General features: G+C 51.9%; 1 protein-coding gene across 3 annotated transcripts; it reads left to right on the top strand.

Moving 5' to 3' along the window:
* The first annotated feature begins 3,560 nt into the window (after positions 1-3,560).
* On the top strand, positions 3,561-20,849 carry Dmkn (dermokine). Of its 3 annotated transcripts, XM_052166165.1 has the most exons (20): positions 3,561-4,140; positions 4,393-4,569; positions 4,665-4,721; positions 4,913-4,966; positions 5,107-5,325; positions 6,314-6,358; positions 6,920-6,976; positions 7,135-7,188; positions 9,660-9,707; positions 11,143-11,202; positions 11,339-11,386; positions 11,801-11,848; positions 15,176-15,232; positions 15,889-15,933; positions 17,417-17,464; positions 17,571-17,621; positions 17,899-17,967; positions 19,417-19,440; positions 19,569-19,616; positions 20,532-20,849. In XM_052166165.1, exons 1-19 carry the CDS (start codon positions 3,832-3,834, stop codon positions 19,614-19,616), a joined length of 1,518 nt encoding a protein of 505 aa, XP_052022125.1. In that variant the 5' UTR covers positions 3,561-3,831; the 3' UTR covers positions 20,532-20,849. The 3 variants fall into 3 exon arrangements, with proteins under 3 accessions (XP_052022125.1, XP_052022144.1, XP_052022134.1); XM_052166184.1 differs by lacking the exon at positions 9,660-9,707; XM_052166174.1 differs by lacking the exon at positions 6,314-6,358 and having other exon boundaries at positions 3,562-4,140.
* The last annotated feature ends 617 nt before the right edge of the window (positions 20,850-21,466 follow it).

Raw genomic sequence — 21,466 nt, 5'->3', positions numbered from 1 at the left:
CTGCTCTCTGGGGGGCTCTGCTCTCTGGGGTCCTGCTCTCTGGGGGTCCTGCTCTCTGGGGGTCCTGCTATCTGGGGGGCCCTGCTCTCTGGGGGTCCTGGTACACTGTGTAAAGCCCTCCCTCCCGTGTTTGCTGAAGCTGATCCTCACATCTACCTGTCTTTACTGAAGAGAAGGAAGGATCACAATTCCACGAGTGAATACTGAAGGTTCCTGTAGAGAAACAGGATGTGACAGGGAGTAGGGGACCTGACCCAAGGCTATCTTCCTGTTATCCTCTACCAGCCCCCCCTTTCCCCTGAGGTCTACCCTTTGGTCTCTGTGCACTCCCCACCCCAGAGGGCTCCCCAAAGCAGCTCTGTGAGCAGCTGTCCCCAAAGCCAAAGTCCTCACTGCGATTCCCAAATTCCTAATCTTCCTCTGCTTTCTAAGTTAGCATCTCTCATTTCCTGCCTGCTCCAGCCACTGTGGTCTTTCAGGAGAGTAAGCGGACTCCCGTCCCAGGCCTTTGCATGCTGTCCCTCTGAAGACTCTCTACCCTGTGTTTTCTTCCTGTAGATATCCATCTACCAGTTGATCTGAAGGAACTCTCCCTGATTACCCTTAAGGCTAAAACCACCAGCTTTAACTTCTTGATTGCCACTCCCCAATTGTGCTTTTCTTGACAGTTCTGAACACCACTTGATAAGTTTCAGTGATGTAATAAAGAGAAGAGACAGTCCACAGCAGCTGACTACGATTTGCAAGAGCAGAGTTGGGAGGGGAGAGATGGTGGGACCAAGAGAAAGTGTGTGCGGGCAGGAAAGAGAGGGCAAAAGAGAGGAGAAAGAGGAAGTTCACAGCCGAAACAGCAGGGTTATAAGGAGAAATGAGTAGCTCGGGGAGGGGAGCCTTTGAGCTAGGCAGGTTTAAGATATTGGGGAAGGCAAGAACAACTAGGTACTTGTGACACTGAGGGAACCTGGCATCCCTTCGCCAGCGGTAAGGAAATGGCTGCTTTGGTAGCGGGGGAACTGACTTCGCAAGTATGCTGGCTTTTTGTTTAAGCACCAGAATTTGAGGAAACAAAGTTTCCGTTGGCCGTGAAATACACAATGTAGTTTGATTGTTTCCACCCCTTTACTCCCTTCAACTCCGCACAAGCCCTACCGCTCATCACCCCCATCTTTTTGTTATTGTTACTATTAATATCCCCTGAAGTCAGCAGCATTAACCCTGTGCAAACCACTAAGATGGAGCCATCTGCTGAGGAATGGATGGCCTACCATTCCTCCCCCGAAGCTGGAGTTAAAGGCGGTTTTGGGCCACTTGAAGTGGGTGCTGGGAACTGAACTGAGGGCCTCTGGAAGCACAGCAAGCACTTTTAACCACTGAGTCATCTCTCTAGCCAACTTTCCTTGATAACAATAACAACAACCACAATGACAAAAACAAAAACAGAAAACACACACACACACACACCAGAAACTATAGCTAGCTACAAAAAAGTTATTGTTTATTTTTCTCTGTTTTTCTGGTAATATCTTCCTAGGAGAGATGATCCTTGTTTCTTATTTTATGACTGATATAAAATATTTTGTCTATTTTATTATTATTATTATTATTATTATTGTTATTATTATTATTGCTGTGTGTCTCCTGCGCCCGTGCATCATGGTATGTGTGTGGAAGTCGCATGAGGTCAGATGACCCAACTTCAGATGGTTAGCCTCAGCGGCAAGTACCTTTACATGCTAAGCCATCTTGCCAATCCCTAAAATGTTTTCCTGTAACATTCTTTGTTGTTATTGTTTGAGATTGGAACTTGCTATGTAGCCTGGGCTGGTCTTGAACTAGTGATTCTCCTGACTCAACTTTCTAAGTGCTGGGATATGTCGCCACCATGTTGGGCTCTTATAATAGCCTTAAAGTAAGCTGGTCTATAGATGTACGCATCGACGGAGATGGGTCAGGGCAGCTGCAGGACCTCGAAGTGGAGCCTGGCCAGGTCAGTGAGCACTGTCCTGAGTTCCTTTTCTACCCAACCCATGAGTGGGATCAGGGACTAGGGGCTCTGGCACTCATCCTGGGGACCCAGATTTCCTTCTGCACCCCCTCTTCCTATATCACTCCAGGGCAAAACCAAAATTAGTTCTATCTAGACAAGCCAGGGTTGGTGTGAAACTCTGAAACGACAGACAAGGCTTAGGAGCTTGAGCTCTGCCACAGGCAGGTCTGGGCTTGGCTCTTGGTTCAGTTACAGGGTCTGTATTCTCTGAGCCACAGTGTCTACATCGCTAAACGGGGATAATAAAGAGCCTTCTTTTATGGTTAGATGATTCTATGTGTAAGCTAGAAACCTGGGCATAAAAAAGGCCTTTGACAAACTGGAGCTGTAATGACAATAATGATGATGATAATTAATAATAATAATAATTAATAATAATATTACTAAAACACCAGCAATGGAAGAGCAGGGAGGTGGGAGTGGGGGACAGTCAGGAATGGTGTTTATATGCAGAGAAGAGTTAAATATTACAAGTTGGGGTGCGGGTGTTGGGGTGGGGAGAGACTGACTGAGAGACATTGAGAAAGGCAGGTGGAAACCGGCCCCTCCTAACTAGGTGATGAAGCCCAGTGCTACAAGCCGGTTCCAAGTGGGAGGGCCCAGGCTCCTGGGAACAGAGAAGCAGTCACACTTGTCAAACAGGGACAAGATATGGGGAGGATGCCTGGGTTCCCCATTGGAACCGTGACCAGTGGTGAGGGCCATGAATACCGTGTGTGTGTGTGTGTGTGTGTGTGTGTGTGTGTGTGATCTTGTACTGATCCCTCCTTCCTCACCAGGGCTGCCCTGACCCCTGGGGAAGGCTGCGGGCAGTGAGCAAGCAGAGCAAGCAGTAGCACAGTGGCTGTGAGCTTTTACAGGCACACGTGTCCCTCCATGCAGGTAAACAGGATGGGTGTCTGGGTCAGCTTCCCCTCCCCTGGCCTCCCCGCCTACTATTCCCCTGGAGGTGGCCGGCCCGCCCAATTCCCCTGCTCCGCACCCAGGGCTCCTGAACTCTCAATGACAACTGCCTGAACCCTTCCTTGCCACTAACAGAGGGCAACACTGGGAGTCCCCGGAATCTCAGAACTTAAGTGCAGCCCCAGAATTCCCATTGTCGAACTGCACTGTGGACGTGCGCAAGGACAGGCACCTGCAGGCAGAGGCATGGTGGGAGAGAGCTGGGAGTCAGAGAAATGGTCACCTCTCTCCAGTCTCTGTGCCCCTGTGCATGCTGGCTTGCCCAGGATGGGTCCTCCATCCTGTGACTTTGCTGTCCTTATACCTTTGGGGTCTCACCTGTTTGTGAGTCTCTGTTTCCTAAGTACCCCCACCCTGCCACCTCCAGAAGACAGCAACACCTATCTCCTCAGATGCTCCTGTCCCCACCCTGCGCCCCAGATTCCTGGGGTTGGGCAACTGGAACACTTTTGCCACCGTCTCATTCTTTCCCCTCCCTCCCGATGGCCCGCTCGCGCACCAGCGCTCTCTGTTTCAACATAGGCTGCCGCTCACAATTAAGCTTCATTTCCCTATCTGTGGATAGGCCCTGAGTCACTGGAGGAGGGATCGCAGGCAGCCCAGCCCTGTTACCTTTTCCCAGCCTACACTATAAGGGGTAGTGGCAAGAAGGACAACTCTGGAAAGCAGGGGAGTCTGGGAACAGAGAGAGAAGGCTGTGGGTGCCGGGGAAGGGAGAAGAAGGAAGCCGGGAAGGAAGGAAGAGGTCTCAGCCTAGAGGAAGGGAGAACAAGTAGACTGGGCTGCAGAGATCCTCAGGGGAGAGAGGGAGCTCAGCAGAGATGAAGCTACAGGGGTCTCTGGCCTGTCTCCTGCTGGCCCTTTGTCTGGGTGGTGGGGCAGCCAACCCACTGCACAGCGGAGGGGAGGACTCAGGGGCTAGTGCTGCCAACGGAATGGGAGACGCCCTAGGTCAGGGGCACGGAGAGGAAGGTGGCTCCGCATTGATGGGGAACAGAGGTGACGTTTTCGACGAGCCCCGGCTGGGGGAAGCAGTGCGATCTCTGGGGAACGCTGGGAATGAGATTGGCAGACAGGCTGAGGATGTCATTCGCCGAGGGGTAGATGCTGTCCACAACTCTGGCTCCTGGGTGAGTGAGTGGCTGGGAAGCTGGGTGTGCAGATAGGGGGTGGGGGTGGCTGGGTCAAGAACCTTGGGAGATGGATCAAAGGGTGAAGAGATGGTTCCTTGGTGGCTGTCTGGGACAGTTTCTTTTGTTGTCATGAATTTTCTCTCTCCTGCATGGTCCCCGTCCCCAATCCTTCCCCCCTGGCGGTGCTGATTCCCTCTCTTGTGATTGTCAGAGACCGTCACACTAACATTGGGTGTATTGTCTTCACAGGGGACATCTGGAGGTCATGGCATATATGGCCCTCAAGGTGGTGTTGGAGGCCAGGGCAATCCTGGTCCTCAAGGGACACCCTGGGCCTCAGGAAACAACTATGGCACTAACTCTCTGGGTGGCTCTGTGGGTCAGGGTGGCAATGGCGGACCCCTCAACTATGAAACCAATGCCCAGGTAAAGTCACTCACCACCCAGACCCATCCCTCAACCCTGTTCTCACCACCCCTCCCTGTCTCTGGAGCCTAAACCCAGTTTCCGCCTTCCTGCAGGGAGCTGTGGCTCAGCCTGGCTATGGGTCGGTGAGAGGCAACAACCAGAACTCAGGGGTAAGCCAGAAGTGTGCATGTGACAGAATGGCAGGGATGAGCAGAAAGGGGGTGGGGGAGTGTGGCGGTCACAAGCCAGGGAAGAGGGGCGGGGAACTGGCAAGGGGCAGGAAAGCCAAGCTTCAGGCAGCAAGAGGGGCCTGGCCCATGGAGGTAGTTTTGACATCATGGCCGTCCCCTTCCATCCACAGTGCACCAACCCCCCACCTTCTGGCTCCCACGAAAGCAGCTTCAGCAGCTCCGGGGTAAGAGTGGAGCCTATGGTTCGGCTCTGGGAAGGCGGGATGCACTGGTGGGTGAAGCTATGCAGGGCCCTGTGAGGGGACAAGTAAGGCAATTGTGGGGGCTCTGCCCTTAGACCCTGCTCTGTTTTTCTGGCCCTTAGGAAAGCAGCAGTGATGGTAGTCGTGGTGGCCAAGGTGGTCGAGGCAGTAATAGTCAGGGTGGTAGCGGCGGTGGCAGCGGCGGTGGCAGCAGTGGTGGTGGCAGCGGCGGTGGCAGTGGCGGCGGCAGCAGTGGCGGTGGCAGCGGCAGCGGCGGTGGCAGCGGCGGCGGCAGCGATGGTGGCAGCGGCAGTGGCGGCAACAGCGGTTCTGGGTCCCGGGTAAGTTTCTTCCTTGGGATGGGATCACAGTCGTGGTGATGAGGACACAGGCTCTGGGGTTTCCTTTAAAGCTGTCACAGCCCTAGAGTAGATGGCTTCAGTGACAGTGGTCATCCGCCACTCCTTCAGTCCCTAGTCCCCACTTTCCCCACCCTAATTACAGGGCTCCTTCGGCAGGGACACCCTGCCTACTCCCTTCCGGTGCACACTGCCATGGTGGGAAAGCTCTGGCTCAGGCTGAGCAGAGCCGAGAGGGAGGGGAGGGAAGAAGACAGGTGGGCACAGGACAATATTGTAATCTCCAGCATGGGAAAAGCTGCGGCAGGAGGATTGCTATGAATATGAGGGCAGCCAGGGCTACATAGCTATGTGTTAAACAAAGCAAATAAGAAAACCCCTCACTTGTTTGGGGTGCTTCCAGGAGAATAGGGGAGGGTTGTTACCATGGAGACCTAAGATAGCTACCGTGTAGCCAACGCTAGTAACTGCACACGTGAGGCCCCCACGTGATGAGTGGGAGTTCCAGGAGGGACACCTTAGAGAGGAGCTGAGAGAGAGAGAGAGAGAGAGAGAGAGAGAGAGAGAGAGAGAGATCAAACTTGGAGGCCACACGAGTTTCCTTAGGGGGCTGAGAATTGTGCCAGCTGAAGGAGGGGGCGGCTGGTGCTAGTGCCCAGTGGTGGAGTTTGCTTGCCTGGGATGTACTAAGTTCATGTTCCATCCCCAGTACCACATAAGCCAGGTGTGGTGATACACTCCTGTAACCCTAGCTCCTGCAGGTAGAGGCAGAATCAGGAGTTAGGGCCATCCTTGGCCACATAATGAGTTCAAGATTATCCTGGGCTACATGAAAACCAAAAAACAAAACAAAACAAAACAAAACAAAAAAAAAATCACCACCACCAAAACCAACAAACCCAAATAAATAAAGGCCAATCGCATGTGGCTTTATGTGAAGAGTCTGAGAAGATCCTCTTTCCCCATTCAGGACCTAGAAACGTCTAATTTTGATGAAGGCTATTCAGTCTCCAGGGTAAGAACTCTAGGGGAGTTCCTTTTTTCTTTTTTGGTAAGCAAGGGTTCATAAGGAAGGGCTGGGGTGGAACGAGCCCAGCCTGCCCCCTAGTGGCAGCATCTTTAATTTTTTATGTGGTAAATATGTGTATGTAGGTCATGCACGCAGGTGCCCACGGAGGCCACACTGGTGGACCCCCTAGAGGTAAAGTTCACAAAGTTCTGAGCCTCCCAACAAGAGTCCTGGCACCTGAACTCGGGTCCTCTCTAAGAGCTCTCTAAGACCTTGTAATTTTTGAGGCATCTCTTCAGCTCCAGTAGCAGCTTCTTGTAGTTGTGTATGTGTGTGTGTGTGTGAGAGAGAGAGGGGGGGGGTGCAGGTGGGGTGCGGGTGGGGAGTGAACAGCTCGGACTCCCCAAGCCACCTTGTATTTCCAAACCCCGAGCCAGGCCTGGCCTTCTATTGCTGAGGCTCAATTGCCTCTCATAACCAGTTGGCCAAAGACAGGGAAATCTGAAGGCTGGGGAGATGACTGGGAACTCCCTTTGCATACTATTTAGGGACATTATTTCCTTGCAGGGAAGTAGCTCATCCTCTGGCAGCAGAGGCGGAAGTGGTGGTGGAAACAGACCTGAGGTGAGTGGACCCTGGAGATGCGGGAAGATCTGTCAGGGACCGGGCTTGGCTGCACATGGTAACATTGTCTCCAAGAGGTGCTGATGACAGCGCTGCCATACTGGGGGCTGGGGCTGCAGAGTCGCAGGAGACTGAGAAAAGAAATCTTTCCTCTACAGTGTAACAACCCAGGGAATGATGTGCGCATGTCCGGAGGAGGATCTGGGAGTCAGGTGAGAGACAGACAGACTCACATGCACAGTGGCAGCCTTTCCCCGCTGTGCTGTGGCCCCAGGAGCCCACTCTGCTAAGCCTCATTCCTATGCTCACTTCCAGGCAACCTGGGGGCAGGAGGGGCGCGGAATTCAGACTTAACAAGGAAGCTATCAAACACAGACCTCTAAAATCTCAAGTCTCCAAAGTCACAGTGGGCAGCACGACAGCATTCCTTCATTTCTGATGCTTGTGTGTGTGTGTGTGTGTGTGTGTGTGTGTGTGTCAGGGGCTCTACCACTGAGCCACGCCCCCAGCCCCTCACTGGGGGATTCTAGGCAGGGGGCTCTACCACTGAGCCACGCCTCCAGCCCCTCACTGGGGGATTCTAGGCAGGGGCTCTACCACTGAGCGGCCTGCCCATTCCCTACTCCAACTTCTTAATGCTGGATTTTAGGCAAGTGTTCTACCATGGAACTAAAATCTCTCTCTCTCTCTCTCTCTCTCTCTCTCTCTCTCTCTCTCTCTCTCTCTCTCTCTCTCTCTAGATAAGTTATCAATGACAGGATCAGTCCAGTCGGCCCTCAAACCCACAGCAATCTTATTGCCTTAGCCTTGGAAGTGCAGAGATTACAGCCCAGCTTCTTTTTAGTTTTTATCTTGAGATAAGGGCTCAATAAGTACCTCAGGCTGGCCTTGAACTCTTTTCTTGACCCAAACAGCCTTAAACTTTGATGGAGAAGTCTTATGCATTATGCTCCACTCCCTATCCAGGCGAGGTTGTGAGGAACCCATGTGTAAACCTGTGCAATTTCATTTTATTTATTATTTATTATTTATTTATTTATTTATTTATTTATTTATTTTTGAGATAGGCTTTACCCCAGGCTAACCTCAGACTTTCCTTGCTCCTGCGTCAGCCTTGTGAGTGCCAGAGTTACATACAGGTGTGCACCACTCTGCCCACCCTCAGTATTTTATCAGCCTACTTCAAATGTCCCATCCCTGGCCCGTGATCGGAACCCATGGAGCTCTCTGAGCACACACACACACCACACACACACCACACACACACACACACACACACACACACACACACACACACCTTCCTCGTTATTCTGGAAATCTGGGCACTGGGGTCAGTACCGGCAGTGATGCTGGTTGAGTAAGTGTGACACTCGGGGCCACACCTAGAGGTCTTGTGCAAAATGCAGGTTGAGCCAGCAGATCTGGGGTGGGGCTGGAATTCTGAGTTTCTCATCCCTTCCCTGGAAATGCTGAGGCTGCGGGGTTGGGCCCTGGAGGCAGCAGGGGTCATTGGGCAGAGAGCTAGATAAAATTGGGAGAAAATAGGGTATGTTGGGGGGGGTAAGGGGCTGAGCAGAGGCAGCTCTCTGAAGATCATGTACATCAGGGTGCTAAGTTTTATGGGTCCCCAGGTTTTAGGAGCAACTCTTTTACCTTGTTAACTCTGTTCCTTATTTATTTTTTAATTCAGCTTTAAGAACACAGAGAGCCAACTAGGCATGGTGGCACAGGCCTTTAGTCCCAGCGCTTGGGAGGCAGAGGCAGATGGATCTCAATGAGCCTGAGTCAGCCTAGTCTACAAAGTGTATTCCAAGACAGCCAGGGCTACACAGAGAAACCTTGTCTCAAAAAACAGAACAAGAAGAAGAAGACCCCAGGCGATGGGTGGTTGGCTCACGCCTCCTGTAATCCCAGCACTCTGGGAGGCAGAGGCAGGCAGATTTCTGAGTTCCAGGACAGCCTGGTCTACAGAGGGAGTTACAGAACAGTCAGGGCTATACAGAGAAACCCTGTCTCGAAAAAAAACAAATCCAAAAAAAAAAAAAAAAAAAAGACGGTCAACAACAGCACCCGTTTTCTTCAATGCTCTCTGCCAATTTTCTTTTTTCACCTTTTCTTTCTTTTTGGTACTTCCGCGGAGAGCAGAGAAGTCCTAGAGGTCCCAGGGGAGGGGCTACTCTGCTGAGAGAATACAGTCATCACTAATCTTCAGTAGCAATACTTACAGGGCAGGTATCCGCACAGCCTGGCCAGGTCTACAGTTAGCTCTGGGAATGAGAAAAGACAATGGAAGCGCTGATCTCCAACCCAGGAGGTAGCTAAGCAGGATGCTACAGTGTGTCCTTTCTCAGCGGCTGCCACTCCCTTTCTGCCCAGTGCTGCCGAGCGAGACCAGAGCAGCTGGAGTTTCTAGTCTGTGTCAGTGGAGCTCAGCAGCCTGGGCAGGGAAGGGCTTGGATGACTTCGTGGCAATGGCGTTTTTCGCCTTGTTCTGGAGAAGAGACTATTGTCAGCTGGGGATAGATTCATAAACATAAGTCAGCAGTCAGTGGGCCCACACGTGACAGGAGCAAGGAAGAGCTGGCGGGCAGAAGGCGCTGCCTGCAGTCCCTTCTAGGTCCACGCACTCTCTGCCCCGCCCTCTCCAACCCCCCATTGACTTCTGCACGTCATGTTTCCATAGGGAAATAAAGAAAGTGGCCATCTCCTTGGGGGCTCCCATGACTACCAGGTGAGCCAGGGCGACTTAGCAGAGGGGACCGTGGGTTGGGAGAGGATGCCGAGAGACAAAAGGACTTACCTCTCCTTGTAAGCTGCTCTTAAACTGCCGGGTGACTACCAGGAAACCAAAATGGTGGCCAGGATCTGCCGCCCCTCCTCGATCATTGTTCCCCTTTCTGCTTCCGTTTGGGATCAGAGCCATACTGGTGACAAGTAGGAAACGAGTAACCGAAGAAAAGAGATCCAGGCCTGGAGGTGACACTTGGAGTCACAGTTACCGGGGAGGATAAGGCAGGAGGATCACAAGTTCAAGGACTATAGAGTCTATAGAGTGTGTTCATGGCCAGTCTGAGCAACTCAAAGAAATCTTACTTTAAAAAGTAAAAAAAGAACTGGAACATGGCTTAGAAGTAGAGCAATTGACTAGAATCCCCCAGGGAGGGGCTGGGGCGTGGCTCAGTGGTAGAGCCCTTGCCTAGAATCCCCCAGTGAGGGGATAGGGGTGTGGCTCAGTGGTAGAGCCCCTGCCTAGAATCCCCCAGTGAGGGGATGGGGGTGTGGCTCAGTGGTAGAGCCCTTGCCTAGAATCCCTCAGGGAGGGGCTGGGGGCGTGGCTCAGTGGTAAAGCTCGTGTTCAACATATGTGAGGATCTAGATTCAATTCCTAGAAATAACCCCCAAAGAAATCAAGGGAATGCGTATACATGTGTATGTATGTATATACACACACATCCATGTACATATGTACATATAAATGTGTTTAAAATGAGAAGTGGAAAGTTGCTGAACTTTGGGCATAAAGATGGGGGTAAAGGTCATTCTGCCCCTCATTATCTATGTGTTTTCAGGCAAGTCCACTGGCCCTTTGTGTCTGGGAACCGTGACCTCTTCCCCCTCCCTCCACTTCCTAAACCACTGCACACTTTTCTGTATCATAATAAAACCAAGGCTCAGGGTCCAGACAGGCAGACAGAGTCTGATACTTCCTGGTGACCGCTTCTGTTAAAATGCACTCATCTCAAATAAGTCCTGTGGCAAGATAAGGTGTGGTGCTGGGCACACCGTGGGGCCGAGTGTCATCTATTAAAATCTCCACTGGTCTTTGTGTGGGAAGAGAGCAGAGGCAAGGATGTGAAGGTGTCGGTCAGGCATGGCGGTGGGTCCTGTAAACCTGGGGGGAGGCCGACGCAGGAGGATCACTCCAAGTTTGCAGCCAGCCTGGACTGTGTGGCGAGCACACACCTCAAGCGTCTACATCAGCCACGAGGTTGAAGGCACTCATCTCTCTGAGCTGAGATTTTGGGTGTGGGAGAGGAATGAGAAAGGGTTCCTGAGAGGAGAGTTGCGGGGCCGGTGGTGCAGTGGGTGGGCCTACGATAGACTGAGAGGATTTGTCTGACAGTGGGCGTGAGTCTTGAACATGTCTCTTCCTTTCCTCTACGCAGGGGCACGGGTCCAATGGCGGCAATGTACAAAAAGAAGCTGTCAGTGGGCTCAAAACTATGGTGAGTGGATGCCTTCCTCCATCCTGGGCTGGGATCCAGGTGTCAGGCATCCCTCCCAACACCCACGTCTCCTGCCTCTGCCTCCTGCTCACAAAGTGGACTTGTAACCTCCTGCCCTTTCTTGTCCATTCCTTAGAACTCCGATGCGTCTTCCTTGCCCTTCAACTTTGACGATTTCTGGGAGGTGAGTTCTGGAAGTTTGCCCGGCTCCTTTTGGAAAAGCAACCCCACATGCTCAGTCCTACACATCCCGAGACAGAGCCACTGCCTCGGCCTTGAAATTTGTTCATATTTTATGCCTATGAATGCTTTGCTGGCGTAGATGTATGCCCATCTGTGTGTGTGTGTGCCAGTGCCAGCAGAGGCCAGCAGAGGGCATCAGATCTCCTGGAACTGGAGTTATGGATAGTGTGAGCCACCATATGAGTGCTTGGGATAGAATTCCCGTCCTCTGGAACCGCGTCCAGTATCTTACCCACTCAGTGACCTCTCCATCCCAGTCCAGCCCCCTTTCTGGCCCAAAAACAGAGAACAAAATGAAAACCAAACTTTTTTTTTCATGATCTGGCTTAGACATATCTTATTATTTTCTTTGCAGAATTTTAAGTCCAAGATGGGTTTCATTAACTGGGATGCCATAAACAAGGTAAGGGCCTTTGGAAGGCCGTGCGTGGCTGACTTGCGAGCAGAGAACCAGAGAGTGAAGAGCCAGACATCTTCGTGTCGAGGCAGGGGCAGAGTCAGGAGAGCCGCTAAAAAGGTGTTCAGGCAAATGCTCAAACAAAATGAGTCCACACGTGGGGAGCCAGGGGATACCTGGAAAGAGAGGGTAAATTCAGAAATTCCTGGGAATGAGCAGGGAATGAACAGATGGGATGGATGCTGTTAATATTTCAACATAAAGAGTAGGTGGACCCTCAACCTCAGTCTAGTCTCTCCCCAGACCCACAAGGGTGCAGGCTTATCATTCTGGCAGTTTGGGAAGAAAAGGTAGTAGGGTAGGAGAATTCAAGGTCACCCTGGACTACAGAGGGAGTTTATAGCCTGTTTGGGTGATTTAAGGAGATGATATCTCAAAATTAAAACCCACCAATGAATGCCTGAGTTGAAACTCGAGGTAGAACCCCTGCCTAGAATCCCCCAGTGAGGGGCTGGGGGCGTGGCTCAGTGGTAGGGCCTCTGTCTAGAATCCCCCAGTGAGGGGCTGGGGGTGTGGCTCAGTGATAGAGCCTCTGCCTAGAATCCCCCAGTGAGGGGCTGGGGGCGTGGCTCAGTGGTAGAGCCCCTGCCTAGATCCCTAGTCTAGTTTGGGACTGGAGGTGTGGCTCCAGTGCCGGCCACTTTATCAGACTCTCTTGTGGCTCTAGATTCAATCTCAAGCACTGAAAAAAAAAATTAAAATTTTAAACCAAAGATAGGGCTGGAGAAATGCTCTGTGTTTAGGATATATGCTGATCTTGCAGAGGAAAGAGTTCGGATTCCAGCACCAACATTAGACAGCTCACAACTGCCTGGAACTCCAATGTCAGGGAATCTAATGCCCTCTTCTGGCCTCCTCCCAACACGCAGAGAAGAGACTGATATAGGTACACACACACACACACACACAGACACATGCACACAACTTAAACACGTTTTAAGTAAAAATAAACTCAAACTTTTCTTTTTCTTTTTAAAAAAAAAGTGGTCCAAACAGGCACCTCTGTCATCCACGGCCATGTTTTCTGCCAGGGGAGTTTGGGCTTTTCTTTGCCCTTTATCCTCTCAATTCCCATCAAGCTATCATGATGTCAAACCGTTCTGGCCAGGGGCATCCACTGTGAAAGGGAAGGGTGCGGCGGGAGAAGGAGAAAGCATTTCACTGCCCTAACTGGAAGGATTATACATGATCGGGGACACTCCCAAGACCTGTCAGCCATCTGGTGACAGCAGCTCTCCCGTCCATCTTTCTTGTCTCTCTGGATTTGTCAAACTTCATATGTCCTTGTAGGTCTATTTGAGTCCTCACTCAGAAAATTCCCTATGATTGTGCCTACTCAGTCCGTCTAATCCCTTTTGCATAGAGCTGGAGACTGAACCCAGAGCTTCACCAGGGAAGCGCTACCTGTAAACCACGCCCCCAGCCCCTCACTGGGGGATTCCAGGCAGGGGCTCTACCACTGAGCCACGCCCCTAGCCCCTCACTGAGAGATTCTAGGCAGAGGCTCTATCACTGAGCCACGCCCCCAGTCCCTCACTGGGGGAGCCTAGGCAGGGGCTCTACCTCTGAGCCACGCCCCCAACCCCTCATTGGGAGATTCTAGGCAGAGGCTCTACCTCTGAGCCACACTCACAGCCCCTCACTGGGGGAGCCTAGGCAGGTGAGTTGTATCCCTAGCATTATTTTTCACTTTTTATTTTAAGACAGGGATTCACTAAGTTGTCAAGGCAGTCCTTGAACTCAATATCCTCCTGCCTCAGTCTCCTGAGTAGCTGGATTGACAGGTCTGATGTACTGGGCTCTGGAAATTTGGGGATTGTTAAGAAAAGACAGCACATACCCAAGTGATGAGGTGGCCTTCTCAAGAGTGACCAAGACACATTTAAAAAAGAATATATGAATTACTTGACAAAATTTAAAAATTGGCAGTTAATAATTTAGGTGCCTGACTTATCTTGAAACATTTGGGCAGTCTGGGACCCCCTTTCCATGGGACAGGGTTGCTTTCCTTTGTGCTGTGGGCTCTTCTTCTCCAGTGGCTACCCTGGCCCTTACCCTAAGACAGCCTTCCCAGGACTTGGGGTCTTTATGGAAAAGTAGGCAGTGGTGAGGTGGGGGAGAACTGCCCAGATACCAGGAAAGCCTTTTTGAACTCTGAGGGCTGAGACAAGCAATGAGAGATGGGGGCTCCCGCAGTCGTGCATTTCTGGTTTAAAAGAACAAAATAAACTGCTTTTATTTAAGTCCTTTATTATTTAACTTTGAGATAGAACCTTCAAATGTATCTCGGGTTAGCCTTGAACTTACTAGGTAGCCCAGAATTACCTCAAGCCTGAGCGTTTCCTCTTGAATGCTTGGATTCCAGGCATGATCTAGTGGGATGAGCCTCTTTGCTAAAGTCCTTGGGAGGTGGGGGTGGGGAGGAACTCAGGACTCCAGAGGAGGCCAGGGTACAGGCTTGCGCTATAGTAGGGCACACATGACCAAGCATTTTTGCCCATCTGGGAATGCTAGGTAGGTAGGATTCATAGGAATTGGCCTTCCAGCAGGTCAGTGGGGGGAGGGGGAGGAGTAGGTGGTGCTGGGCAGGACAGGGTGCTGGCTCTGGGGAGCTGAGCACTTTAGCCAATGGGAGGAGTGAGGGGAGGGGCTCTAGCGCAAGCTGGAACTTCTGGGTTGTGTGCAGGATAGCATCTTAAAAGATCCGTGCAGATTTTGAGAGTGGGGTTCCTGCCAGCCCACCCTTACCCACTGCTCCCAGAGATACCCACTCCGTTAGCTTCCTCTTAGAGCCTGTTTTTCTGCTCAGGACAACAAGGGGAGCTCTGGCAAACCATGACCTCCAGATGAGGAACTGTCGGCTGCATGAGAGCCCCACCATTCCGTCACCCCTAACTCTCTTACCCTTCTCCCTGGAAATAAACTGTAGCTGCCTATACTGCTGGCCTCTGCTCCTTTCTTCGCCTCCACTGTTGTCCTAGAATGGGGTGGAGAGATGTGTTGGTGACTGTGGTAGCCCTGGGTCCTGAGGAGTTGTGTTGTGTCAAGAAGAGGGACTGGGAGAAGGCAGAACTGGGCGTGGTCCTGCACAGCACAGACATCTAGCCAGTCTCTGTTTCCAGGTTCTGGTGTCCCTGGGGATTCCCAGCATCCCTTTCACACGTTAGTTACAAGGTATCTCTGAAGGCTGTAAGGAGGCAGGAGTAGGAGTCTGGGCTTTAGGTGAGCAGTGGCGGGTTCCCGGATAACCTGTTCCCCATCTTTTGTTCACAGGGTCGTGTCCCGCCTCCCAGCACTCGGGCCTTACTCTACTTCCGCAGACTCTGGGAGGTAGGAGAACTCCCACTTTCCAAAGACCTGGGGATCCTGGCCACCACGGTCCCCTTGCCCCAATGTCTCCCTCAAAGACACATAACCCACCTGCCACAAACATTGCCCCTCTTTTTTTTTTTTCTTTTTTTTTTTTTTTTGGCGGGGAGTGTATGTTTTATTTCTGCAGTACAGCAGATTCATCAGAGAGTACACACTAAGCTCTATTACTAACCAACATTCGCAGCTGTTATTTCACATTTTCGAGATAGGATCTCACTACGTATCCATAGCTGCCTTCAAACTTGCTAGCTGGCTCAGGCTAGCCTTGAATTCTTTAAGTAACACAGGCTAGCTTGGAACCCACAGCCCTCTTGCCTTGGCCTTCTGAGTTCAGGAGTCCTGGGTGTGTACCGCCACGCCTGATAACTCTCATCTTTGAGATAGGCCATCTCATATCGCCATACCTGATGACTCTCTTCATCTTCGAGATAAGTCATCTCATTATATTTTATCCCCGACAGCATCTCAAACTCAAGCGCCCTCAATTTCCCAAATGCTTTTATTCACCCAACGCCAAGCCGCACCTGGCCCTACCTGGCACGCTGCCCAGCGTGTGATCATCCCTTTACCGAGTTCTGGCACTGTGGCTACTTTCTCTCTTCCTTTCCTTCCAGAATTTCAAGCGCAACACTCCTTTCTTCAACTGGAAACAGATTGAGGTGAGGGGGTTGGGTAGAACTCTTGGGCTATGGCATGTCGGCATAGGGACTCAGGATTGTCAGACCTTGACAGATGGCTTGCTGATTCTCTTCCTGTCCCTGATGACTGGAGGGCACCTCACCTTTCCTCTCCTTGGTTTGTGCAACCCTGAGTTGGGTGGAGTGAGAGAGAGAGAGAGAGAGAGACAGAGAGGGAAGCTATGAGTCATGGAAGAAGGACTGGGGTGGGAGGGGTCTCCCTAGGATAAAATCCCTGGGCAGGAAGCTGAGGCTCTCAGTATATGAGAGCAGAACCATGAAGCCACTCACTGCCTCTGCTCTGCTGCTTATCCTGCTGGGTGTGGCCTGGCGTGGAGACAGTCACAGCTGGGTGGGTACCGAGGGAATGCGGGGCCAGGGAGCGGGGCACAAGTTGAAAGGACTTGTAGTCAACTCTCAAGTGATGGCAAGGGGCTATAGGGGAGGAGAGCCCAGGGGAACCAGGAAGGTAAAGTTGAGTTCAGGCAGGTCCAGAGCCTGAACCGCTGGGTCCTGGGTACAATGAGCCACTCCAACCCGGTCACGGAGAAAGTCATTCCTTAGCGTTACGTGGCTAGTGGCCTTTGGGAACCAGAACTAAGATGAATTTATCTGAGTTCCTTATGCACATAGGTAGGACCTGAGTGACTACAGTGTAATTTTTTTCAAGAAAAATTAGAAATCTGATTTTAAATCATTTGTAACTATTTTTTTTTTTTAAAGAAAACCAAACAAAACTGGTCTAGAGGCCTTTAAGTGGCTAGTTTCTGACTTCAGTGCCAGAACTGGTGGTGGGCTTAAATGTCAGAGGACTAGAGATGTGGCTCAGTGGTGGAGCCCCTGCCTAGGCTCCCCCAGGGAGGGGCTGGGGGCGTGGCTCAGTGGTAGAGCCCCTGCCTAGGATTCCCCAGTGAGGGGCTGGGGGCGTGGCTCAGTGGTAGAGCCCCTGCCTAGAGTCCCCCAGGGAGGGGCTGGGGGCATGGCTCAGTGGTAGAGCCCCTGCCTAGAGTAGTAGGGTGTGCACTGCAGGCTTCTTTAGATGTTTCCATGCCTGTCTTCCCTTTGCTGGGTATCATCTTAATCACTGAGCTCCTGCTACTTCATGGAGAACAGCAGTACAGCAGGATTAAGAGGCCCCGCAGGGAGAGGCAGGGGCTGGTGTGGGCTCATGGCTGGCCGGGGCTAAGGGACCTGTGTGGGTTCATCTTCTTTGTTATTCTAGCAGCGTTAACACTTAGAGCTTCTAACCCTGTAGCCTGAGTGGAGGTGTGTTGTTGCCCAACGGGGCCTCCACCACTGCTCCCCAACCATGAGTGTGGAAACCTGTGTTTATATCTGTCTGGGCCATCGGCTTCCTCCAGTCCAACTGGACTGAGCCGGAACCATTACATGGGTAGGGTGGGACAGGTGGGCTTTGGAAGGAGGACTGTGGCCACGCTGACTACGGCTTCTGACTCCTTCGTAGGGCTCAGATCTGTCATCTCTGCAGAAGAGGGCAGGCGGTGCTGATCAGGTGAGTGTCTTTGTCCACGGGCTCCTCTGGAAGGACCTGGGTCTCTCGAGACCCCATCCTCACAGCTGGCTAAGCGGAAATTCTCTTTCTTCTCTCCCGCTGACAGTTTTCTCAGCCTGATGCAGCAAGGCAAGATCTGTCAGCTGAGTCATCCAAGGTAAGATCTCCTCCCCTGACCCTTGACTTAAATGACACCTGTTTTCTCTGGGTCTCCTGTCCTCACCTCCCATGTCACGCTGGAGGGGCTGGGATGGGTTGCAGAGGAGGAGGAGGAGGATCTGGGCTCCAGTTAACCCTGCAGAGTAACAGCAAAGAAAGTTACACAGAGGGGACAAAGCATGGCTTCTAAGACACTGGCTGTCTGGGCACAGAAGTGGAGGTTTATTAGATGATGAAATGACACTCCCCTTCTCCTCTGCACCCCATACCCACAGAACTACTACAGCAACCCGCAGGTGAACCCCACTTACAACTGGCAATACTATGCCAAGACCACCCCCAAGGTGAGTTGTGAGAAAACTCTCTTTCCTCGGGGTGGGGTTGAGGGTGTCTCTGCCTGGAGCAGGACGAGGCTTCTCTCCTCCCTCCATCATTGCTGTAAGGAGGGTGGTGTGCCCCAGCCCGACGCCTAGCAGCTAGGAAGTCGGTGTGGGAGAGAGACCCGACAACCCAGGAGGCTTGCCTTGGGTCTTTGCTCTTGCTTTCCCTCTGTGGGGCAGCAGCTGGAGTGGAGGACAGCATCCCAGCACATCCTAAAAGCTAAGCGTTGGGACTCAGGCCCCTGAGGAATTAGAAAAGGGAGGAAAAGGGACTTGAGAGGTTTGTTTTGTGTAGTTGCAGATTTGGCAGTCTTAGGGGTATGAGGTGGCTCAGAGGGTAAAAGGGGCTTGCTGCTAAGCCTCACAGCCTGAGATCGATCCCCTGGACCCACATGATGAAAGGAGAGAACTGACTCCTCTACATTGTCCTCTGACTGCCACATGTATCCTGAGGCCCAAATACATTGTGTGTGTGTACACACACACACACACACACACACACACACACACACACACACACACACATATATATATATATATATATATATATATATATATATATATATATATATATAATGTATATATAAAATAGTCAGCCTTGGGAGTCAGGGGTGTGGCTTCAAGGCAGTGTACCTGTCTCACAGAGGAAAGCCCTAGGCTTCATTCCTATCATTGCAAACCGGCCAAGTCAGCCTGCCAACCAACCAGCCAAGAAATGAACAAGGTGATATTGTAATACCAGAGAGTGAATACCTTAGACACCAGTATGGCTGACCAGGAAATCCAGGCCAGGGACCTCCTTCCATTTCTCAGAACACCCTTCTGAGATAAGAGAAAGTGCAGCCGGGCCACTCACAGCCTACCATCCTAGCCACTTGGGGTGGGGTGGGGATGGTGGTTGAGGCAGGGGGATGATCCTAAGTTCGGGGACTGCCTGGACTATGGTGCAATTCTAGCCTGAGCAACTTACTGTCTCAGAATACAAAGGCCAAGGGTGCAGCTCAGTAGTGAGATACTTCCTGTATGTGCGAGGCTCTGCGCTCCACTTCTCGACCCCTCAAAAACAAAGACAGAGACAAACAAATGAGGAACTATTGGTGAGAAAGAGGAGGGGCAGGAGACGTAAACGCCTTCATAGGCTTCATCTGGCTTCTGTGGGTAGCTGACCTCCAACCATCCCTCCAGGAGGAGAGGTCTCCTCTCCCACTCCTCTAGTCCATTGTGTGTTTGGGGGCCATATTCAATATCATCCTGGAGAACATGTATGCTCTGGAGGGAAAGGCCATAGACCACATCTCCACAGCCAGCGTGGAGGACTTTGCGGATAATGTTGGCTTCTCATGGGGGATCTTGGGGAAGCCTAGAAAGGGCTGCCGTGGCTTCCGGTGACCTCCTGTGGTCTTCTCTTTCCAGGCTGGAGTCACACCTTCGTCCTCAGTGAGTACAGGGTGTGGATGGGGGTGTGGGGGTATGAGAGGATGCAGCTCGAGGCCGAAGGGACCCGAGGCTGCTGAGAGTGGTGGCGGCAGTGTGGTGCCCACTCAGCCATTCTCCTTGTCCTGCAGGCTTCCCGGGCACAACCTGGCCTGCTGAAGTGGCTGAAGTTTTGGTAGGTGAGTGTCACAGGGTGGGGCCACACAGAGCTGAGGGCCGGGAGCAGGAGGGGCCACCTCTGGGGGCTGAGTATTTCCTCGGACCTCAGTGAGTGGCACAGGAAGGCTGGTGTCCTTGGGGTGTAACTGAAGAGTGAATCAGAACACCTGCTTTGTGGGGGGTGGAGAAATACTCCTTAGAAAAAGACCTAGGAGGCAACGGGCCTGGCAGCAAAGGCCTTTAATCCCAGCACTGGGGAGGCAGAGGCAGGTGCATCTCTGAGTTCGAGGCCAGCCTGGTCTACAGAGTGAGTTCCAGGACATCCAGGGCTACACAGAGAAACCCTGTCTCAAAAAACAAAACAAACAAACAAAAACCCCACCCCAAACAAACAAACCTAAATGAACAAAGAAAACGTCCCAGGACACGTGGGGCTGTCTTTGAGTGAATGGCAGGTGAGGGGCTCAACAGAGAGGGAATGATGAAGGTTCAGAACCAACACGAGGAATGATGAAGGTTCAGAACCAACACGAAGGCTGCCAGTCGCACTGACAGCCAGGAGGCGAAGGTTCAGAGGCGGGTGAGCTAAAGGTCCAGAAAGGAAGTCTGTTTTTCTTGTTGATTGCTTGTTTTGTATTTTGGAGACAGGGTCTTTTTGTGTAGCTCACAAACTCCTAATCCCCTTGCCTCAGCCTCCTGGAGGCGGGTGGAACAGGTAATTACCGTCATGCCTGGCGTGGAAAGTAGTTATTCAGCACCTCAGTGAGCCCACATTTGTTTTCTGTCGGAGTAAAACTGAGTGATCTGCAGGCCGACGGGGGAGGGCTCGAAGGAGCCACTGAAGCCAGGAATCCTCATGAAAGGGTCTGTTCTCCATCACTGTAGGAGCGGTTGGGTCCTATCATTTTTTTCTCCTGCTTTTCTTTTTCTTCTAGAACATTCCTTCTAGTCACTGCCGACTCCTCACGCAAGTCTTCAGGGAGCTTGACTGTCCTTACCCACAGTCCTCTCTGATGCGGCTGACCTACCCGGGCATTACAAACCTGTCATCTCACCTGGGGACTTGGTTTATCTGTCCTCATTCTCCCCGTTCGGCGACTGTGGTGTCTTGGAGACTAATCAGTTTCGTTGGATAACCAGCCAGTTCTTCACCACTTCTTCCGTATGTGACCGGAAGTCCCCGGAATGAGGCTGCGGAAGCTTCCTACTCTCCAGTTTCTCTGTGGAAATAAAACATGACTCTGTTTCCCTGAGACTCTTGACTCCTTATTCAATACAACGCTGCTGATCTGGGTGCAGGGGGAGTGGGAAAGTGGGTGGGTGGCTGGGAGGGAGCCTTCCTCCTGAGCGTGGACTGAGGGCTGTGGTTGGCTGGAGAGAGAGACACGACCTAGGCTTAGGTTTGGGTAACACAGGATCAGCTAGCTGACGGCTTCCTGCAAGTTTCTCCATCTGCAAGAAACAATTTTTGCCTAACATGCATTACAGATGCTATAGATGTTTTGATGGCCTGCCTGAAAGCGCAGTTGCTCAGAACAGCAGATCGGAGTCAGGAGGCTGTTCAAAACGGCACACACCAGTTCTGGAGGTGGAGATGCACAGGGACCGGACAGACCATCGGGGATGCGCAGGGCCAGGCAGGACAGACGTGGGCATGCCATACATTCATGGCTGGATGGGTACAAGCAGACGGCGGCACTGTTTAGGAAGCTGCCTTGTCATGTAACAGCTGCTATGGAAGGCACAGGCCCTGGGCACAGGCTGAGGGAGGCCCCGGGCCAGAAAGTCGTGTGTTTCATGGAACTGTTACAGAGTGCCCAAATGTAGGAGCCCCTATCACGGTCCTCCCCCCCCCCCCCAACACACACAC

Source organism: Apodemus sylvaticus, chromosome 1, assembly GCF_947179515.1.
Source record: "Apodemus sylvaticus chromosome 1, mApoSyl1.1, whole genome shotgun sequence".
Taxonomy (NCBI): domain Eukaryota; kingdom Metazoa; phylum Chordata; class Mammalia; order Rodentia; family Muridae; genus Apodemus; species Apodemus sylvaticus.
Note: the sequence above shows the minus strand (reverse complement) of the source record. Positions and strands in the feature narration are given on the sequence as shown.

Excerpts from the sequence above, each read along its gene's own strand:
- Dmkn (XM_052166165.1), top strand. The coding sequence starts at position 3,832 with ATGAAGCTACAGGGGTCTCTGGCCTGTCTCCTGCTGGCCCTTTGTCTG. Across the intron at positions 17,622-17,898 it reads TGTCAGCTGAGTCATCCAAG|AACTACTACAGCAACCCGCA; the intron begins GTAAGATCTCCT and ends CCATACCCACAG. Across the intron at positions 17,968-19,416 it reads ATGCCAAGACCACCCCCAAG|GCTGGAGTCACACCTTCGTC; the intron begins GTGAGTTGTGAG and ends TTCTCTTTCCAG.